This window comes from Lampetra fluviatilis, chromosome 59 (assembly GCF_964198595.1).
Source record: "Lampetra fluviatilis chromosome 59, kcLamFluv1.1, whole genome shotgun sequence".
Classification (NCBI taxonomy): Eukaryota; Metazoa; Chordata; class Hyperoartia; order Petromyzontiformes; family Petromyzontidae; genus Lampetra; species Lampetra fluviatilis.
The window spans coordinates 5,409,200-5,430,364 of NC_136333.1; the positions used below are offsets into that span (position 1 = coordinate 5,409,200).

At 49.4% G+C, this 21,165-nt stretch overlaps 1 protein-coding gene across 4 annotated transcripts; it reads right to left on the reverse strand.

Annotated features, from left to right (window-relative positions):
- Window positions 1-383: 383 nt before the first annotated feature.
- On the reverse strand, window positions 384-19,995 carry LOC144950836 (AN1-type zinc finger protein 6-like). Of its 4 annotated transcripts, none has more exons than XM_078880952.1 (7): window positions 19,810-19,995; window positions 12,607-12,681; window positions 12,175-12,344; window positions 9,649-10,015; window positions 8,650-8,774; window positions 7,962-8,075; window positions 384-6,843 (listed from the first exon to the last, which is right to left on the reverse strand). In XM_078880952.1, the coding sequence occupies exons 3-7, from the start codon at window positions 12,323-12,325 to the stop codon at window positions 6,692-6,694; spliced, it is 909 nt and encodes a 302-aa protein (XP_078737078.1). In that variant the 5' UTR covers window positions 12,326-12,344; window positions 12,607-12,681; window positions 19,810-19,995; the 3' UTR covers window positions 384-6,691. The 4 variants fall into 4 exon arrangements, with proteins under 4 accessions (XP_078737078.1, XP_078737080.1, XP_078737077.1 ...); XM_078880954.1 differs by having other exon boundaries at window positions 384-6,840; window positions 12,175-12,348; XM_078880951.1 differs by having other exon boundaries at window positions 12,175-12,348.
- Between the last annotated feature and the right edge of the window lie 1,170 nt (window positions 19,996-21,165).

A 21,165-nucleotide genomic window follows, 5' to 3' on the forward strand; every position in this document is an offset into this window, starting at 1 on the left:
CATTTGACAGAGGCGAAATCAATCCATGCCTCTTGTTTTTGTCAAATCTGTCTCTCATTTTCGGTGGGGCTCAACCGGGACACATTGAATCGCCACATCTGGATCAGCCTTTGCTCACACTGGATCATCTTAAGGAGAGTTGCATAACTCCAGCGCCTCCCCCTCCCCCCCCCCCGCATATCACCCTTAACAGATAAACAAACCCCTAATTGGAAAGCGTGAACGATGTGAAATGAAGACGGGGAGGGGGGGTGAAGGATAATAAACAAAATGCTCGTCATGTCACTTCTGGTTGGTTTCCAAACATGACAGCATGGGTCTGTTGGCTGGTTTCAAACCAGACACAACACGCGGCGCGTTATTTAGCAATACGAAGTGAAAACTAATTTTCAAAGCACTTTATTACCGTAAAATTTGTACAATATACTGTCGAGACGATGCCTAAAACAACAAAGCAGATTATCTAGCATAAATAATTTGTTTTATTCATACAAATCTATGAACAAAAAGAAAACAAAATGATAAAAGTTTGTAGTTGTCGAAGAGATTAGTTCCCCCCATCTGTCCATAACTAGGGACGAGATCTGGATAGTTTAGTGACAGACGTAACTTCAAAAAAATCAAACTTTATAAAGATTATCCCCCGATGAGCTCAACTGATGGTTAAGTTTGATCGAATTTGCAACTTTTAGCCATAAAATGAGGACAGCATGGCCAATTTTCATTCGTTTAAAACTGTCGTCAGTCGAGAGTGAAAGTACAGAGTTGTCAACGCAGGGCAATAGGGCGACGCTGCACTGAGGACTCCAAAATGCAGGGTGATGCAGGTACACGTGGGTTGGCAAAGCCGTTTTTACTGCCAGGAGCTTTAAAAGGCCACGCTTTCATCCTCCCAAGGACAGTGGCTACAATCAGGCTACTGTGCGCACACAAGACAAGACAAAGATACCCCGTGTAGCCTTAACAGACTGTAGGGGCAAGTGCTGTTAGCGAGCACCTATGAAAGCCAGAACGGCACACGAGGGGGTGGGTGGCCAGCACCACGCCCGGCCGCCTTTGTCTCCCCAATGGCGATGTTGACACATCGCACCAGGTACTCATTTCAGGCTGAGTCGACCTAGGGGAGGCCCAGGACCGGTTCAGATATAATCGTCACCGATGTTGGCCGTGAGCGGAAATCGAACTTGGGTCGCCGGGTTTGTAGCGCAGCAGCGCGCTAACCGCTGCGCCACCGCTCCCCACACTGTGCGCACACAAACAACACACGTGCTCTCCGTGGCTTGCATGATTCCGCGCGCATACTTGCGTGTTGTTTCTTCCTCCTCCAGAAGACCACACATGCTGGACATGGTTAAGTGATTGAAAATAGACCTACGGGTCCACCTGAGCGCTGAGATACGAAGAACATTTAAAATCAAAATAACTTTCAAGAGAAACACAGAGAATGGGGGTGGGGGTGTACCCCCACCCAGTCCGATGTAATCCATCGCACCTGAATGGGAGGCACGCCCCGTGTAGCTTGGGCAAGAACTGCCGAGTGTCATGTTCTCAAGCTCATGCGACACATCACACACACAAACACACAAACACGCGCGCGCATTATCCAACCAGACCTGGCCAAAACCAAGCCATGCAGTTCCCCACGCTACAGGCGCACTTTGCCACAACCTTATCTCCTATCGTCCCCCCCCCACACCCCCCACCGGCAGAATCCTCACTCCTTAATTGGCCAAGTGTTAATTAAGGAGCATGCGTTGAGCGACAGTGGTGGTGGTGCGAGCGAAGGGGGTGGTGGAGCCGAGGCTAGGATCAGGTCGAGTGTGGTGAGAGTTTAGCAAACCACCCCACCCCCTTTCCCCATGCTTGGAAATGGAAAGGTCCGCCCACAGCAAAAGATTAATGTTATTTCAAGACATTAAGAGCGCACCACTGCGTGAACTCAGACGGGGGGGTGGTGTTGTGGATTTACAGATTTACGTTCCCCATCAATCTCGCGCCCCTCCCCGAAGCTGGTCGCGTGTCGATAATTCACAGTTCCTCGTCTCCCGTCGCCTCCCACCTCCTTCCACAGCATAGCTTCCACTTGCTCACAAAGGGTAAAACGTTTTCTTGGTTCTTTCGGTGAAGTCACGTAGAATGGATATAATAAAATAATAAAAATAAAACATTATAAAATAATTCTCACGACGTTTCGGCCACAACGCAAGCAGCCGTCCTCAGGTGAAGAACAGGTCTGTCGATAAGACAGTCTGAATGACACGTCCTGGGCCTGGAGCGTCCTCCCAACTTAAATAGACGCTCCAAGCCCAGGACGTGTCATTCAGACTCCGTCTTATCGACAGACCTGTTCTTCACATGAGGACGGCTGCTTGCGTTGTGGCCGAAACGTCGTGAGAATTATTTTATTATGTATTATTTTTATTATTTTATTATATCCATTCTATGTGACTTTACCGAGGAACCAAGAAGATGAATCCCTGCAGTCACGAAAGCTTTAAATCGAAATTTAGGGTAAAACGTTCTTAGGATTCAGCAGAAATTCCCAAATGTCGACAAGGGGGACAAAACAAAACTCGGGTCACGCGCAGTTAAATCAAACGTGGCACACTTTAGCCCCACGTGTGAACAGAGCGCAACGGGACTTGGGGGGGACGTTTAGCGTATTCTTATAAATCTTATTAGCACACGGTACATGCAGACACCAATACCCGCAATTCGCCACTAAGTGACGGTGGCGTCATCACTGCGCCTGGTGCCAGGCCAGGTGCACTGAGGCCACGTGAAGTGTCCAAGGCTCGCTGACACGTGGTCTCGGGACAGACTCAGGTGTCATGGGTTAGCCGACAAATGACCGGTAGATGCAAAAGCTGTACCCCTTACGGTGCCAACTTGCTGCATTTTAGCCACCCGGCGCGTCGCTCCTCCACCCTCCGTTGTTGCTGGAGGGCGACTGCCTCCAACTGCCCAGAAGCGTCATTCACGAGCCTCCTCCAGAAGCCGATCTTGACAACTGGTACCAGTCGTCGGCAAGTCCACACAGCTCCACATCCTCCCTGACAGCATCAATCCATCTCTTCTCCAGCCCATGTCATGCCCGTTTAGTCCCCTCTATGCGGCCAAACAGAAGCTGCTTGGGCATGTGGTGGCTGCGCATGCGGGCTACAGGACACAACGCAGCCTTGTCTGCCGGAGGAGCTCACTGATGGGAATGTGTCCAACATTTTCAAGGATTCGTGAGCTCCTCACATTAAACAAAAGATGGATCGTAGGCATGCCAGCCTGAATGTTTATAGCTGGCATTCCATTAGAGGGGTCCACGTTTCACAAGCACAGAGAAGGGATAGCATGACTGTGGCCAAGAAGACCCGAAGCTTCATGAAGAGCGACAGACCAGGTAGCTGCTACGGAATATTGCACAGCCGATTAAAATGCTGCCCAACGGATGCGGAGTGAGACCTCTGCTGTCGAACCCGGAGCTGGTCATAAGCACTGTCCAGGTACGGGAAACTTCACTCTCTCCACAACTGCTCCATCACCATTGGGGAGCCGAGGGAATGGAGTGTTTGGTGGCACAACATACCCAGGCAGGTGCTTAGTTTTGGTGGCACCGATGCCAAGACCCCACCCACTTCTTAGTGGCACACACCAGGTTCAGCAGCAGCAGCACATCAAACTCCTCCTGAGTGACTGTCTGGACCCATCCTGTGGTCCAGAGAGTTGTGATATCATGTAGGGTAGTCTGCACACAGATGTCACCCTCCCTCAGCATTTCGCTTGAGAGATCATCTCTGACCGGCACTTTTCCTGGTCTCAGACTTTGGATCGCCCCTCACTTCCTCCACAAATGGCACCCAAGCCAACCATTCACAAGGGGTGGCTTCTTCTGCCAACGAGGCACCGCCGCACTAGCAGGGTCGTCCCCACCTGGCCCCACGAGGGTGTCTGGATTGAGGGAATTCCACTCCCAAAGACCTCACTCAAATGCTCTGCAAACCTGCAGACCTGTTCCTGGGGGTTGGAGGTCGGCTTTCCGTTCTTTCTCTCAAGGACGGTGATAAGCAAGGGACTGCAAGTGACCTGATGGAATAGCAATTTGTGATTGCCGGCTTTCAAAGCAGATTCCATCTCCTCAGCAACCCACCCCACCACTCATCCTCGCAGCACCACACGGCTCTCAGATCCAGAGCAAAGGCTCATTCTCCAATGTTGGATTTTGTACATGGGAGTGGGTCTGTTATTTTCTCTCAACCAGCCAGAACATCTCCTTCAGACAGGGTCTCTGGGGAGGTCTGGACCACATACCCAATGCAGCCATTGCAGCTGCATGAGCCGCAGTCCTACACCTCACCCATTTCCCCTCGGCCTCAGGGTAGCACAATGCGAACCCCAGCTGCAAGCGATGTTGAAATGCCTGCGTGCAACTGTCCTCAGCTAGCTGAGACCAGGCTACGTGGGTTTGAACTGGGTCCTCATTAGACACCCACCACCAGAATAGAAGAATGGTAGGCACATCTTACAGATGACAAATCGATGGTCAGTGGGCAGATCAGCTCCACGGTAGGTCCTGGTGTCAAGGACATGGGCCCACATCCACTGGTCTGTAATTATATTAGTCCAGCAGATGTTCTTGCTTGGACCCGGCATGCATCTATGTGGTGTGGATGCGCAAATGGCGGAACAGAGTGTTCGTAATTACAAGCCCATGGGCTGCACAGAAGTCGAGCAGCCTCCTTCCGTTATTATGAGCCGATCTGGCCCATGCCTTCCGATCCATCCCACGCAGGTGGCCCCTCAGGATAGAGGATGACTCTATCCTGAGGGGCCACTTTAACTAGCACCTGGGACACACACGAGCCAGTCCCGCCGAGCCTTGCATACCAACTGGGTTGGGTTCTGTTTGCGAGCGCAAACAAAACTTACCCCCGGTACAGCGCATAGGTGGGCGGGTGAGTCCATCACCATGCTTTGCTGGCGAGTGTGCAGCGCTGGGGGGGGGGGGGGCTCCGGGTGGCCGAATCGGCCTCGCGGGTTTGACTGCCGCTCCTCTACCACCCCCCTCCCCACCCCGGGGAAAAGACGGTGGGCCACGGACCCATTTCAGACACGTTCTAGGCGCCCCCCCCCCCCTCCAGCGGACAAACTCGAAAACGACAGATTTTTAGATAGACGAGAGCACAGCGGGTATTATACTAATAACATATATAACGTACACTGAATTTCCATTTCAAGCAAATTTAAAAACAAACGAAAATCACACGACCAATTAAATGGGGGTGGGAGGGGGGGGGAAAAACACAAAATCCATCCATGCGAGCCTCACTCCGGTTTGGAAGGAGACACCGTTAGGCTGTTGTGCCGACGTCCAAACCTAAAGAGAGGATTCGCCGTCGACTATCACACAACCGGATCGTCTCGTGGAGCAGAGTCCAACAGATTTGCTAATCTTGAAGCCATTATAACCAATATTCATGATATAGTTTATCTTATTCGTTTGTCACTTGCCGTAATTAACTTTGTACTCTTCACTGCTATCGTTACCGCCGCCTGCCTAAAAATGTACAAGTCTGTCGCATGCAGGAACAACCGCGAGAGTTGGGCATGGGACAGAGCCCAATCTCGCTCATCACTCGATTATCATAGTTATTTTTGTATTAACGAGCTAATTATCGCAACTGCTGGTGAAACTGCCTAATGCTAGGACCCCGCTGCTTGGCCAATCACCGTTCCATCTTCCAGCGGGGGGGGGGGGGGGGGACAGGGCATTATTCCGCAACGTGTTAAGTAAGATGTGCGAGCAAGTCCTTTATTTCTCACAGCACCGCAACCGACGGACAGACCTCACGCGCGCCACAAGCCCCCTGCTTGCCGTCAGAGCTAAAAACGTTCCCTTGCCACCAGCCACGCGATATTTGTTTCGAACTGCGGGAGTTGCACAAATCGATGGACGCTGGCGTGAAAGCTGGCCGGTGATAGTGCTCCACGCGATGATGGCGCCTCTCCGTTCGTGGGCTCCTCCACGCCCCCTGCAGTTCGCAAGGCGGCCCCCACTTCTTCCCCTTTTAATAGTCAAGTTTTCGGTCGACGCTGCGCATGGGCAAACGGCCCGGCAAGGAGTCGCGCAGTCGGCAAATCTCCAGGCCCCTTCCCGTCACGGTGTGGGCGACCGGGCGCGTACACAAGCGTGTTCCGGCGACGTAAAACAGAAACAAACCCACTGTTTCACTTAAATTTGTTTAAAACTGATGGTACTTGATTCAAAATAAACCAACAGGAAAAGAAAAAAAACAAAGAATAAAAGTTGAGGGGGGGGTAGAAAGTAATAGTTGGGAACAAGCCAAACATCCTCGACGCTTTATTATCTTCAAAGGATTCCAATGCGAGCATGCCTGGGCACCTTGTAATGCATGCCGGTCAAAAAAAAACAAAAAATTTAAAATAAACCAAAACGTGTCCCCAGCGCAAGGAGGTGAAGGACAGGCTGAAATGGCCCTCATCTTCCACCACCCCTCCTCCCTCCCCCCCACCCCCACCAACTCCCTCCCACCACCCCATAACGAGTGATCGGTGGAGGCGGCTCGGAAGGAAGGAGGTCGCGACTCGTCCTCCTGGCCCCCCCCGGGTGCACGTGCGATTGTTCCCCTGGCGTGCGTCCCCCCCCCCGCCTCCACCCGGTGGCAACGCCGCCACCGTTTCAAATCTTCTGGATCTTCTCGCTCACTACGATGGGGTTCTCCTTGCGGATTTTCTCGGCCGCCTCAGACTTGTAGTCGTACGAACACTCATGTTTGTCCGAGTAGCGGTGCAGGCCGCAGAACAGGTTCCCGCAGCGACACTCAAATCCTGCTGGGCGGGCGGGTGAGCAAGTAAGCAAGTGGGCGAGCGAGTGAGAGAGCGCGGGGCAAGCAGGCGGGTGGACGGGCAAGCGAGCGAGAGGGCAGGTGGGTGAACAGGTAAGGTGGGCGAGCAAGCGATGTGGGCGCAAGAGAGTGAGCAAGAGGGCAGGTGCGGGAATGTGCACGGACGCAAAAGTGTAAATAAGAACCGTAATGCCCAACCGGTGATACAGAAACCACAATCTCCACTCACCATGACCACCACCAAATTACATCAATCGCCACCACCATCACCATTCCTGCAATTGCCACCAATGGCACTGGCTAGAGAACCATAACCACCACCGCCACCATGCATGAAGTTTGAGCCCCGTGTTCACAGTGGAATAAAACTAATTCACGAAAATAAAACTGAACTAAAAAAAATCTAATTCCTCTCATTATCTTTGACGCAATTAATATGATATAAAATTTGTGCATGATTTGACTATTAATCTGGAGGGTCTGAACTTTACAATTCAACCGTGCATTAAGTACACACGAACACAGACACAAGTGTTGTGAGCAAGCACTTCATTTTTAAGAATGGCACAGAGCACTAGGTGGTGGTGGTAGTAGTGCAGTCAGCACTCATTTAGTAAGGCTCAACCTAGTAGCGACCAACAACAAGGTTTCAGATTACATACTCTACCTGTGTTACCCTTCATCAGGAATCGAACTCAAGTCACCGACTTCTCACACACAAAGAGTCAGATCCCCTGTGTAGACTGTTGGGGCAAGTGCTATTTGCGAGCACTTATTAAGCCAGGCATGGCGTACAAGGGGGTGGGGGGTGTCGCCAGCACTGTGCAAAGAACTAATTTTAGGCCGAATCGATATAGGCGAGGCTCAGAACCAATCCAGATATTCGTCACTGATATTGGCTGTGGCAGTAAATTAAACACAGGTTGGAAGGCGTAGCGGTGGCGTAATGGTTAGCGTTACCACCTGTGTATGTCAAACCCAGCGACACACAGGCAGACACGCACACAAAGACACGAAGGACGACACGCACTTACAAAAACAATAAACGCAAACAATACCAAAGACAAACACGGGGCCCCTCGTGCAGGGAGGGCGGCCACATACCGGTGAGGCCGACTTTCTTCCTGCAGGTGTGGCAGCGGTTCTTCTTCTGCTGCCGGGGCTTGTCGGCGCCGTCTGGCGAACCCTCGGCGCCATCCAGATCCGCGAGGGTGCACGCTGCGGGTGTGCGGCGAGGTGTGCACCACCACGAGAGTGAGCGACGTCGACAGACCGCCATTGACCGTCCCCGCGACCTCTCGTGAACGCTCGGTTTCGTCACCACCCGTTTTTCTCCAATGGCCATTGCGGCAGTGGGCAATCACAAACCGCATCGAGGACTTCCCACGGACGACGCGGATCGTACCCGATACATGAGTGGTGACGATTACTAAAAACACAATCCGCGCTGCAACTGGGAACGTGTCAAGCAACCGTGCCAATTCCACCTCCGATTAGCACGGTTGGCCAACGTACGGTGCACAAAAGAAATTGAAAATACAAAGGTACAACAACGGCAGACACCGCGAATCGTCGCCCCTGATATTCACTTTCCCAGCGGGACGACAAAGGTTAATTCCGCTTTCGACGATGCCCTCGGCCGGATATCTAAACTCGCTCTACCTTCGTAAATATTTATATTTTCGTATGACAAAAGGTTAAACTTCTGCCGTGGAAAACATTCCAAGGCGGCAGCCGAGCTGTCGTGGAGACGTGTGATCGTGCGAGCGCGCGTGCGGCCGAGCGAGAATACCGCTGAGGTCGGCGGAGGTGGTGGCGGCCACAGGTTGGTCGGTGGTGACCACGTCCTCGCCGTCAGCCACCAGGGTCATGGCCGTCATGCGGGAACTGACGGGTGAGGGCTGGCTTGTGATGGGGCTGCAAACACAGCAGAGGGCATCCACGCAACGTCACTCACCCACCCATTCACACACGCATCAACAACTCGCCTAGCTGCCTGCTCACCAAGTCACCCACTCACTTACTCAACGAGTCGTCACTCGCACACCTCACACACTTTTCGTTGAGTCACCCACCCACTTAATTACCAACCCACCCATACACCCTCTCAATCACCCGCTCAACTACCAAATCACCCCCTCACCATCTCAATAAATCACATATAAATATTCACCTATTAACTCTACCCACCCACTCAAATCACCTACTAATCCATCTACTCACCACTTTACCAACTCGCACTATTAATCTAGTACTGGTAAAAAAGGTCCCATTTTGCTCACCAAGCTATAAATGCTCTGAAAGTGCATTGCCTTTGTACTGTTCGCCATTTGGCATTCTCTGGTCCGACACTGGTGAGACTAGGCCCTAAAGAGGGCGGATCAGTTTCAAATACAATGCCACTTATTATCAGCGCATATTTGTTTCCATGTTCACCACAAGTACGCGTGTGGTTAACGACGGACACGATTCCTTGCAAAAGGTTTCTATTTGATGTTTGAACATCTTAACACCTGCTGTATTGCCGGAAAGGGTAGAACCTATTCAAATTTTTCTAAAATATTAATCTACTCACCTCGTCCACCGGCGCTCGACCACTCAATCACCGACTCACCCACCAAATCACCATCTCACTATTACTTGCGCAATCTCTCTCAATCACCCCAACTATTTACGCAGTGCCCATCCCATTCACCCCTCCCCTACCCACACCGCTCAACGTCCCCACCCCTCTACCCGCTTTGCCCCTCATCGCCCAACCGACTTGGCAGCGCCAACTGCCCGTGCCCACCTGCTGGGAGAACCAAAGACCCCGGGTGAGGGAGCCTCCGCCTGCGAGGGCTCCTGTTGTGGCGTCGGTGTCGTGGCAGGGCTACCTTCCCCCCGTGCCGCCGTCACCATCATGTTTGCCGTTGCCATGGCGGTGCCAGTCATCACCGCTGAAGAGGCGGCAGTGGCGGCGGCAGCAGATGACAATGACGTTGAAGATGGCGATGGTGATGGGGCTGGCAACGGAGAGGCACTGCCACTCGTCGCTGGAGCGACCGATGAAGGCGACGAAACCGCAGCTGCCACGGCAACGGTTGCCGTCGACGATGCGAGGCTGTCGGCCGCTGCTTGAGCGACCGCGACTGCACCGCTGTTCCCGGGACTTGTGGCTTCAAGGGGGTGCGAGTCCACATTAATCAGAAAAAAAGCGATGGGAACGCAAAGTTATGGATTGTAAGTAATGGAACAAAAGAGATGGAGCGCCAGTGACTGAACGCAAAAGCGAATGCAAAGTGACAGAATGCAAACAGTAGAACAGTGACAAGAACTCAAGAGACTTTATACTGGTAGGAACCTCCTGGTTACACCAGCCCACAGGGGATTATTGTGTCCATCCGTCGTGCATCCAAAAATGGGAGGGGCTGGGTGGGGGGTGGGGAGGGGCTGGTCACCCCGTGGTGCCCTTATAAAACTCAACGTTTAACCTACTCACGCCGGCTTGTGCCCGCCCTCACAGTCGGGCATATTTGCGGAATACACCACGCCGCCGTTGACCCTGGCCATTGACCGAGCAACCCAACGTTCCTACCAGCTCCCTCCGCAGGAATGTGTTAAACTTACAGCATTTCAGGGGTGCGATTCGATCATTTGGAAGAGAATGCTTGTCTCGTTTGTACCGTATTGTTCTCTTCATTAGGTTTAACATTAACAAATCACCTGCATACACTTCTAATAAATAAGAATATACAAACTTACAAAATGCACTTTGATGCATGCATCATGAACTTGATAATTAAAGCATTGCTACACACCTAGCCAAAAGAATGTAATGATTCAGGCCTGCCTTAAAGTCATTACGATCCGTAGTCATGATTTGGTTTTGGAATCGACACGTTCCTGCACAGTGGTGCAAATTTGCAAAACCTAGGGAGGTACGATTCAATAGAAATGTAATCTATAGACTCGAAAGGACATTGGTGCGATTATGGACTGTAGGGTGGTGCGATCTAGTGTTGAAAGTATATAATTGTACACCGAGCAAAGGGGCCGACAACCAAAATAATTCGATAAAAAAACTCAATATTCATTCTAGATTTGAAGCTTTCGTGACTGCAACGATTCACAGTTTTTCGGTAAAGCACGTAGGCAAAAAATGAAATTAAAATTAATAAAAATCACGACGTTTCGGAGGCAACACAAGTCTCCGTCATCACAGAGATTTGTGTTGCCTCCGAAACGTCGTGATTTTTTTAAAATTATTTTATGTTTATTAATTTAAATTTCATTTTTTACCTACGCGACTTTAGCGAAAAAACCAAGAGTATAAAACTCAATATGCCAAGAAGCACAACAACGAGCATGAATAACGCCACAAAGCGGTCCATAAAAATAGCCGCACGCAGGTCGCCGACCCCTGACCCAACATAAACACGAGGGGACGAGACGCGCTGCGATAAAAGCAGAGTCAGACGCGGCGGGGGAAACCGACCGGGGAGCCGAAAAATTCGCAAAAGAAATAAACGAGTTGTGTCTCTTCTTGGTTCTTTCGGTAAAGTCACGTAGAAGGGAAATAATAAAATAATAAAAATAAAACATAATAAAATACAATTCTCACGACGTTTCGGCCACGACGCTGTCTCCGACAGACCTGGTCTTCACCTGAGGACGGCTGCTTGCGTTGTGGCCGAAACGTCGTGAGAATTATTTTATTATGTTATATTTGTATTATTTTATTATTTCCCTTCTACATGACTTTACCGAAAGAACCAAGAAGATGAATCCCTGCAGTCACGAAAGCTTTAAATCGAAGAGTTGCGTCTCCTATTGTGCATTCTGCGCGACTGGTCCCCGCAGCACGGAGCAGTCTACTCGATGGCGCTAGACTTGTACCAACGCGAGAGGCTTTTAAGAGATCACTAAGGATGCACTCGTGTGCCACATCTCTTCTGTAGCATTGCACAACGTCCTTAAAGGATGTAGTTATCGCGGTATGGCGTGACAGAAGCCATCCAACTCATGATCATCATCATCATCATCGTCGTGCGACTATTCAGTCATGTGAATTTACAGTGGTGCGAATATAAAATACACAGGGGGTGTGAATCTCTAGTGGTGTAATTATAGAATGTGTGGCAGTGTGCAAATCTTCAGCGGTGAACATTTACAAAAAAGACTTCATAATTCTGTAACAACCCATGCGAGTGAGAGTTCGAATAAAAATAAAAATGCTTCGCAGAGTCCATCTGCCGTCCCGTCAACACAAGAAGCGATTCGTCGCGTCGCTCAAGCCTCCCTAGCGCAGGTCACCGACGCGGCCACCGCACTTTACCTGTGGGGCTGAGTCTGCCGCCAGCGTTCTGCCTCTGCAGGTGCTCCTTGTAGCACACGGAGCACATGCCGTTGGTGCGTGGGTTCCCGTAGAAACCGCAGCCCATGGTGCACAGCATGGGGCCCTGCGAGCGGTTCGCTTCTTGCGCCATCGCTCGCCTCGCCGCCCTGCTGCCTGCCGAGAAAAGCGCCGCCCAAGTTCAGATTTTAAAAATTCAATTAGTTAGAACGTTTTTTTTACGTGCTTAGATTGTTGCCCTTTCCCCCGCGCACCGTACGTAGCACGGTTGGCTATGTAAAGGTATGAATATGAAGTTCAACATGCATGCATACTAATCGCAGAACGGAATTATCCACAGTCACGTCAATGTCAATTAAATCGCATTAAGCATCAGCGTATCAATTGTGGTAGAGTATGGACGTTATTACTTACCGACGCTTTTATGTCTCGGCGGCTTCGTGTGGACAAGCCCGCCCCGATCACTGTAGAGGCACAGACTGGCACTGCCTAAGGGCGACAATGATGAAGAAGTCACACAAGACTGAAAAGAATGTGCAGGCTGCATCCTTACCCTTACTTATTTCCAGCCTGCACTAGATTTTTTTTTATTACAAAGTTTCACAAATGTTACTCGAATTGCGCAAGGTGTAGCACACACACACAAAACACCGAATTTGGCTAAATTCCAGCTTTGAGAAATAAAAATATGCGTTTGAGTTTCATAAAATTAACATTTCTCAATACCTGTATGAAAGTGCTGCCCCCTAGTGCGTAACAATGGTCACTTGAAGGAATTTTAGAAGTAGTTCCGTGACAGCCACTTTGTTGAACATTTTTTTTTCACCGTACAAAGCTAACCACGCTACTCAAAATGTTCTCTAAACAAGGGTGACACTGCACCAAGAGAGTTCCGAATTGATTAGTCTCGTGACACGACATCAAGAGCACAACCGGGATAAAAACTGGGGAAATATCCAAAAGATAAAATAAAAAAACAGCATTATATTTCATGACTTAAATAAGTTTTTCATTACCAGAGGAAGCGGGAGGGAGGGGGGCGAATTTTTATTTCTGCCACAGTTTTCCAGGCCAACGTGCAAATGAGTTGCAGCACTCCCGTGTCCCTCACCTTCTACAAGAGGTCATCGCGCACGTGGCTCCTCCAATAATAGTTGGACTAAACCCACCCCACTTCACATCGCTCGAGCAATAACGACCCACGTCATCTCATCGTCATTGCTAAACGCAGCTTGGGTACCGAGGATTCACCTCCGACGTTGGGTTTAAAGGGCGCTGTAATATTTCTTTAAAGCCTCTACAAGAAATCAGCTTAGGTCTTGATGTTGCCGGCAGTTAAGCGTGAAAACCAACGTAGGTCTTTGCAGGCACCTATGAAGGCCAGCACAGCAAACGGATTCGCACATGGGTCAGTCACCAGGTTCATAGCAGTGCACAAATACTACAGGCTCCACATACCACAAATGATAAAGATTCCTCGTATAGCCTTAACAGACTATAGGGGCAAGTGCTACTAGCGAGAACCTATTAAGGACCGGCACAGCACACGAGGGGGGTGAGTGGCTAGCAGAGAGCCCGGGTGCCTTTGGCTTCCTGGCGCTGATGTTTACTACACACCACACCAGCTACTGATTTGAGGCTGAGTCGACCTAGGGGAGGCCCAGGACTGGTTCAGATAATAGTCACTGGTGTTGGCAGTGAGCGGGGAATAAAACTCGGGGTCACTGGGTTAGTAGCGTGGCGCGCTAACCGCATCCCACAGACCACCATACACACACATCATTTACACACTGGAATGTCCTGTGTTAGGAACAGGGAGTTTTTTTGGTGGCATTTAACTTTAGCTGCACTACTTTCAGGAGGTTGATAATGACGCACCTGGGGCAGGTGTGTGTGCATCAGTTGCTATTCAGCGTCAATATACATCGCATGCAAGCACACACACACCTGTTCAACAGGTATTTGAAATGACTCCGGTTGAAGGTTCACTTAAAACAACCAAAAACATCACCACAAACAAATACACGAGTTATGCATCACTGAGGAATATATTGTACGTCATCAACGAAGCAATTCCACCAGAATGCGATTATTTAATCGGCGATCTCCTGCAGCCTGGAAGGGCTGTTGGGATGGCTGCCGTTAGCGAGCGCCTTTAAAAAGGTCTTCACGACCGTGCGACTGGCAAAAGTTCGCAGCCGCACTGGCTAATTAATGCGGATGTGTATGTACCAAACATATGCAGCATACCACTTCACAGTGGACGCTAAGGATCTGTAACATTAAAAACAAAGAGTTAGGCCACATGTGCCAGTCATGGTCCAAATTTTTCAATAAAGAAAAACTCAAATTTATCATCTGATTGGGTAAAATCAGAAAGAAACATTTCTCCCCCCCCACTGTGAAATTAGTGCGGACTACAATCGTCAGGAAAACATCGCACCTCCGCCGATGACCTCGCGCTAACGGAACGGCGCAAATATCAAGTGCCAACGACTGAATAAATGATTTGGGAGGCAGCGACTCGCTAGGTCTCCATTCACCCACACCTCTACCAATGCCGTACTACCTGCCCCAGGCGCAACGTTTAAGGCTGAGCTGACCCACGCGAGGCTTTCGTTCACGAGTGCGTGTCGTGGATCAGTTTGAATTATTAGAAGTTTTGCACGCAGTTACAAGAAAAATGTACAGACAAGACACCGTGGCTCAAAACCAATTTCGTGTTCCCCAAATCGCGATAAGCAATACACGACACCAGCCACAACAAATGACACCGGAGTGGGAGCTGAGATTTAAAAGAAGTGTAAAACTTTAAAGGGGGAAAGTTTCTACTTAAATCTGACGTCAGCTAAACATCGGGTAAAGTGATACCTCCATCTGCGCATTCATTTACAACTTGTATTCAAATAACCTTGAGTTTGGCTATGGCGTAAACTGCAGTCTTAAGTGAAAAAACGTTACTTCGTGCTGTACAGCGTTATCATCACGAGCGTCCCAAACAAGACATCCGCCAAATACTGCGACAGGGCCATGGCTTTGAGGCCAAAATATTGACCACGTTCAACTGGAATTCTGCACGTGCTGTTTTGTGTTCTTTGGTCAATTATTACCTTGTTCAAATGGAAACCAGGAGTGACACACAGCGATGGCACCAGTGGGTTGAGTCACGATACAATTTCTAAATATTTGGCGTCTATGTGCAACTACATCAAGACGCCATGAAAAAGAGTGGGGTGTCCATCACCCTTGCCAGGTTTCCTCTTCACCCTTTCATTCTATACAATTAGTGATTTGAAAAAAATCAATATGATTGATAAATATTTATGCGTTTCAAAATCTCAATATGCTCAAACAAATAAAAAATGCATAGATTGATCCAGAATCAAGACGCTATTGTAAACGCAATGTGAGAATCACAGCAACGTAAAGAGATAAAGGTGTAGCCCTGCAATTTCTTGCTCATTTCACTGCTGGCAGAAGGGCCTCTGCAGTTTAGAATAGAGCACCTCTGTGGTGGCTCTTCCACGAGGGCCAAATGTCTTGGAAGGGTTGGGAGGACCTACACTTTACCCCACCACGCTTGACCTGCCGATCGAACAATTGTGGCGTTCCTATTTATATGTGGGGATTTAAAAACGTGCCGATCGCTTCAATGAGAGTGCCGAAATCAAACCGGTGACATCCAGAGTGCCAACCATTACACCGCGGCGGAATCCCTCGAACCCAAGTTAGTGGCCGTTAAAGAGAAAATATTCTGACAAATGACTCCAATTAAATAAAAAGAGAAAATAGTATAAAACACGTTTAGGTATGTCTCCTACCTGCTCGTGGCAGTTGTTCCAAGGACCCGGTTCGGAGTTTAACCCTCCCCCCAACCCTGCCTGAGGTGACTGGAAAATTCAGAAGGGTGAGAGAAAGGACACTGATCTTGAGTTCTGGTGGCCATGTCGCCTCGCCTGGCTCCGTAAGCCCACGCCAGAGGTCGCAAACGGGTTTTGATTCCTTACCCGTACCCGACCGCACCAGGGTCGCAAACGGGTACCCGTACCCGGCCGTACCCATACCCTACCCATACCCGGCTGGGTACGGGTATCCGATTGCGACCTCTGGGATGAAGCAATGTTGCAGGCGCGGGTGGGTTGATTCTAGGAACTTGAATTGTGAGAAGAGACAAGACGTTGGGAAATGAGTGACAAACAGTTACTCACCGTGACTCACAGTCTACCCGTACCCCGCCGCACCAGGGTCGCAAACGGGTACCCATACCCGGCTGGGTACGGGGTAGCCAGGTATCGGGTACCCGGTTGCGACCTCTGGCCCACGCTCCTGACGACAAGCAAAAAGTGTTTCCACCAGTCCCCCTTCACTATTAATAGAAACCACGCATTCATTACAGCAAAAGGTGACTCAACTCGCAGGTCAGCCACTGGGAACAAAAAAAATTCCGCTCTCCCACACTATAAGTTCTTAAAATAAAAACAAACGCACCCTCAATGTGGGCGTCTTTGTAGCTTCGAGATAAATGCATTCTTACGTGTTCGAAAAATCATCCATCATGAACCAGTCAATCCACAGCTGGATGAAGACCTCCCGAAGACACCACCCACCTCTCATGACCGTGATGTAAAAATCCACCCAGCACCTGTATACTCCATCGCCTCGGTGGACGTGCTGTCATGCATTCCAATCCTTGGCTGTCACTCCATTATTTATACTCCATTATTTATTCTTGACTAATGTAAATGATTCATAGCCCCGTGTTCATCCATTTCTGAAAGCATCTACATGCGTTGTCAGTCATGGGTGCCTATTTAAATTTACCACAGTTCTAGTCACTGGTGAGTATGGGGTTGAAGGGAGGGCGCGCGGTCAGGACGGGTTCATATATCACTCGCCACTGATTTTAGTCGTGGCCGAGAATCGCAGCGTGTTACTCACTGCGCTGCCACTCCACCCCATTGTTTTCTATGGGTTATAAAAATGTCAATAAATGCTGTTTTTAAAAACGAAACTCTTAGTGTTCATTTGTAAATGTTACAGTTTTCTCAGGGCCACATTGTGCAAAGTTCGATCTCAAAATATAACCTATATAAGAGACGCCAGAGATATGCTCTGCCATTTCGCTCTGCTCTGAAGGAGGGCCCACTGCCTGAAACGTAAATCTGTTACTTCATGTACTGTTATGACGAGTTCGTCTGCCCCTTACATTAGTCACTCTTCGCCAATTGTGGACATTCCACACCTCTGTGGCAGGGGATGGTCTTCTTCACACAGCTATTTTTGCCCTTTCGCAAAATCGCGCGATGGGGATGGGGCCTTTCTTGACGTAAAGTCCGGTCCATTAGGCAATAACTGTACTCGCTCAATTCTGGTGACTCAAGGGTAGACAAGTGTAAACAGCCATGGTTTTATACACTGCTCAATGCAGGCCTCCAACACAGCGCCATTCCTCGTGGTCTTGCAATGCCAAATCCACGTCACTCCTGCACACAAGCCGATCTTGCTGTTCGCATCTCAAAGTGCGCGCACAGACCCTTGGGCGTTTCCATCCTTTGGCTGCTATTTCGTCACTGGTCTCAAGCCCACCGGCTATCAACTTTATCCCACCCCCTCAGCAAATTTCTCACGCTCAAGCCTACTCATTGTGTTACTCTTTTCTGTCTCTGTTAAATTGCCAGCATTCCCCTGAAAAATGCTCTTTAAGCGTAGTTATCAATTTGTCCGACTTTATCATGTACATTTCTGATCCCTTTCAGAGCAAGCAATGCACAGCAGCAATTGAGAGACATCTTTTGGAAGTACATTGGCGTGTTGTTTTTTAATTGTCAAATTATTTTTCATGAAATTACCGTGACCTGCTCTTGCCAACATCTTTATTTAACAATAATGATGCGGTTTCATTTTTAATCAGTCCTCCGTGTTTACAGACACACTGCTGTATTTTTTGGTCGTGGAATACACAGCAGGTGATGAGGATGATGGCAGTGACGATAATAACTACAGATATGATTTGCAAGAAAATTGAATATAACAAAGGCTCCAAAGTTTGACTCAAGATAAGTGTAACTGACAATGGGACAAATACAACTCAATGGGGCTATCACCTGGTTCAAAGGACACCGATGGCTAATAAAAATCATGGCACTTATAAATTTAAGTACACGGGGCTACAGAAGCTGCAACCAATTGTCAATGTGTACCCTTCCTATAATACGCACTCCCATCGTGTTTTTGTATTGGTTGTTGTAACGTTTTGCCCACCACGACTGGACGCCTGTGACAAAGAGCTTGATAGCTCATCGGATTTCCTCCAGTATAAACATTTCTGATTGTAACTGCACATTTTTTTGACAGTTGGCCAATCCAACCATTTAAGCAAAAGATTACTCCACCGATTAGTCGGATTACTCGTCTAAATCGGGTTTATCAGCCACCCCACCATGAGGCATGGTATGGGGGGGGGGGCAACAATCTTCAAAAAGTGGGCTCGGAAATAATCGACGGTACAAAAACACGGCAGGCGATTTTCCCACGCAATAGGCGAATTAACCCAGTTATAAACACCAGACATTACTGTACATGCAAACGCGACCTTTATAAATATGGCGAAAACACAAGGGGGAGATAAAAAAAACACCGACGACAGGTACAGTATTTCGGGATGTACAACCTGGACAATGAATCGCTTTTTTAAAAGTTTTTGTTATTGTGAGCCGCTCAATGGCCCCTAAACACCGCACGAAACAAAGTCGCGTAAGCAATACAAGGGGGGGGGGCCTCGATGTCAATCCACTGAAGGATCATTTGGCCATACTTCACCGCGCTGGTCAGCGCGCGAGCTGGTGAAGTGATGATGTAGGAAATACCAAGCATGTTTGATACATAAAGGGAACGCAACAATATATACAAACGACAAACAGGCGAGAAAAATAAACGTTGACAAACCACCAAACCCACCCCGCGACCGGCATGGTGAGTGCCCTAACCAAAGCTGTGGATTGAAAACTGTCTGAGCAAATACAAACATAATCCCAAACGCAATGGTTATTACCCATTAACGTATCCTGTTTATCCGTTTAAGCATTTACCTTCTAATAGAGTGCGCTTATGTATTAGATTAAAGTGTTTGGTCAATGTCTGTTTGGGGAAGGATGTTCACGAAGCAGTGCTGGTGATGACGACTATCCGTTTACCTGTATTGTTGTTCATGTACAATATACTTGTTGTAGTTTTAAAACCTGTTAATCTTGTAAAATGTTCACAAATAAACAAGAGCATTAAGAGCAGGCCCCTCGGGGTATCGCTCAGACCCCGCTGCTCGGATAGTTTTCCTACCTGCGCAAGAAGCGATCCGACCCGGCAGGGCCGCCCAACCTACTCCGGCGAAGGCCTCAAACAACGAATTCACAAATTAATCGACATCGAGACGACTCGGCGTTACGTAAAAGAAACCACGACACGTGAGGAAGTTAAAGGCAACGAAACATACTTTTCTTTATTAAAGTTCGCTTTATATTCCAGGAATTATACGTTACTTGCCGCCAGGCTCTTTATGAATACCGTATCATCGTAAGCCTCTGTTACAGCTATAGCGCGGTCATTTTACAACGCAATTACCTTCAAACGCGACGCTCCGGCGGTGTCCGAGTCTTCTTACGTCGCCCTACTTGAGCGCGAATGGCATCGGTGGCGACGCTTCAACTAAATTCGCCTTAAATTCGCGATTCCCGTACGCGCGGGGGCCCCAGGCCTCAGGGCCCTACTTTCCCCGCTCGCCTTATCACCGCGAGCCGCGGCGGTGATGCGGCCGCGGCTGGCGGTGGGGAGGGGGGCGGGGCGGGGGGGACGAGCCGGAGCACGGCGGAGGGAAAACGTGACGACGCGGCGGTGATGCCGCGTAGATTTCACAGAGCGGATAAGCCGAGCGACCGAGCCGATCGGCCCGAGGCTGCCTCGCCCATACGTTGTACGATTTAAAATCGCGCCGCGACTGGGCGGTGAGGTCACCGCGAGCGGCGGTTGACGCGATCCGATTGGCTGACGGAAATTACCGAGCGCGGTTCATCCCTCCCCCCCCTCCCGCGCTAATGCCGAGAATTAATGAGGGCAGGCGGCGAGGTTAACGCAGGGCTGTGCGGGGGGGGGCAATGCACGGGGGGGGCGGGGTCGTGCACAGGGGGGGGGGGGTCGTGCACGGGGGGTCGTGACGTCACGTGCACGTGCCGCCTTGCATTTGCGCGGGAAACAACGGGGGGGGGGGGGGTCTGGAATACAATACTCCGCTGACGTGATTTAACCCAATAATTATTACAAATGCCCACGTAATTTAACCCAATAATTATTACCAATGCCCACGTGATTTAACCCAATAATTATTACCAATGCCCACGTGATTTAACCCAATAATTATTATCAATGCCCACGTGCTTTTTTTTACCCCGATAATTTACCAATGACGTCATTTTTTCAGCCATAATTACCTCAAGTCCACAATAATTTGTGCCCTTGACAATTAACATTGCAATACAATGCACTCTGCCCACGTGATTCAATTCGATAATCACCACAAATCCCACGCCTTTGTTCATCAAACGCGTCACAGGTGTTTTCAGCAGGCCTATCCGATTTAAGTCGCGTGTAATCGATTCCACCACCGATAATCGGTGCGATTGATTAATCAAGTGACGATATTTTGGACGGGGGAACGGGGTCTAACGTTTTTTCACGGTGTGCCGCTGGACGGGAGGTTGTTGGCCACGTCATCGGCGCGTTTTGCCACGTCACGCAGCTGGGCGTGGCTTATAGGGGGTTTCCCACCTTCGGAGGCGGAAATTCGTGGTGGATGCCCCGAGGAATCGAACACAAATTCGACGTCGGTTGCGAATGGAGCCGGTTACGTTGAAGAGAATAGTCTCATCTTCTTGGTTCTTTCGGTAAAGTCACGTAGAATGGAAATAATAAAATAATAAAAAT

Bases quoted from the DNA above. Each gene is read 5' to 3' on its own strand.
- LOC144950836 (XM_078880952.1), bottom strand. From the start codon at position 12,325: ATGGCGCAAGAAGCGAACCGCTCGCAGGGCCCCATGCTGTGCACCATG. The intron at 10,016-12,174 runs GTAAAGTGCGGT...ACCCCCTTGAAG, and splicing joins CGGCAGACTCAGCCCCACAG to CCACAAGTCCCGGGAACAGC. The intron at 8,076-8,649 runs GTATTCTCGCTC...GCACACCCGCAG, and splicing joins CACCTCCGCCGACCTCAGCG to CGTGCACCCTCGCGGATCTG.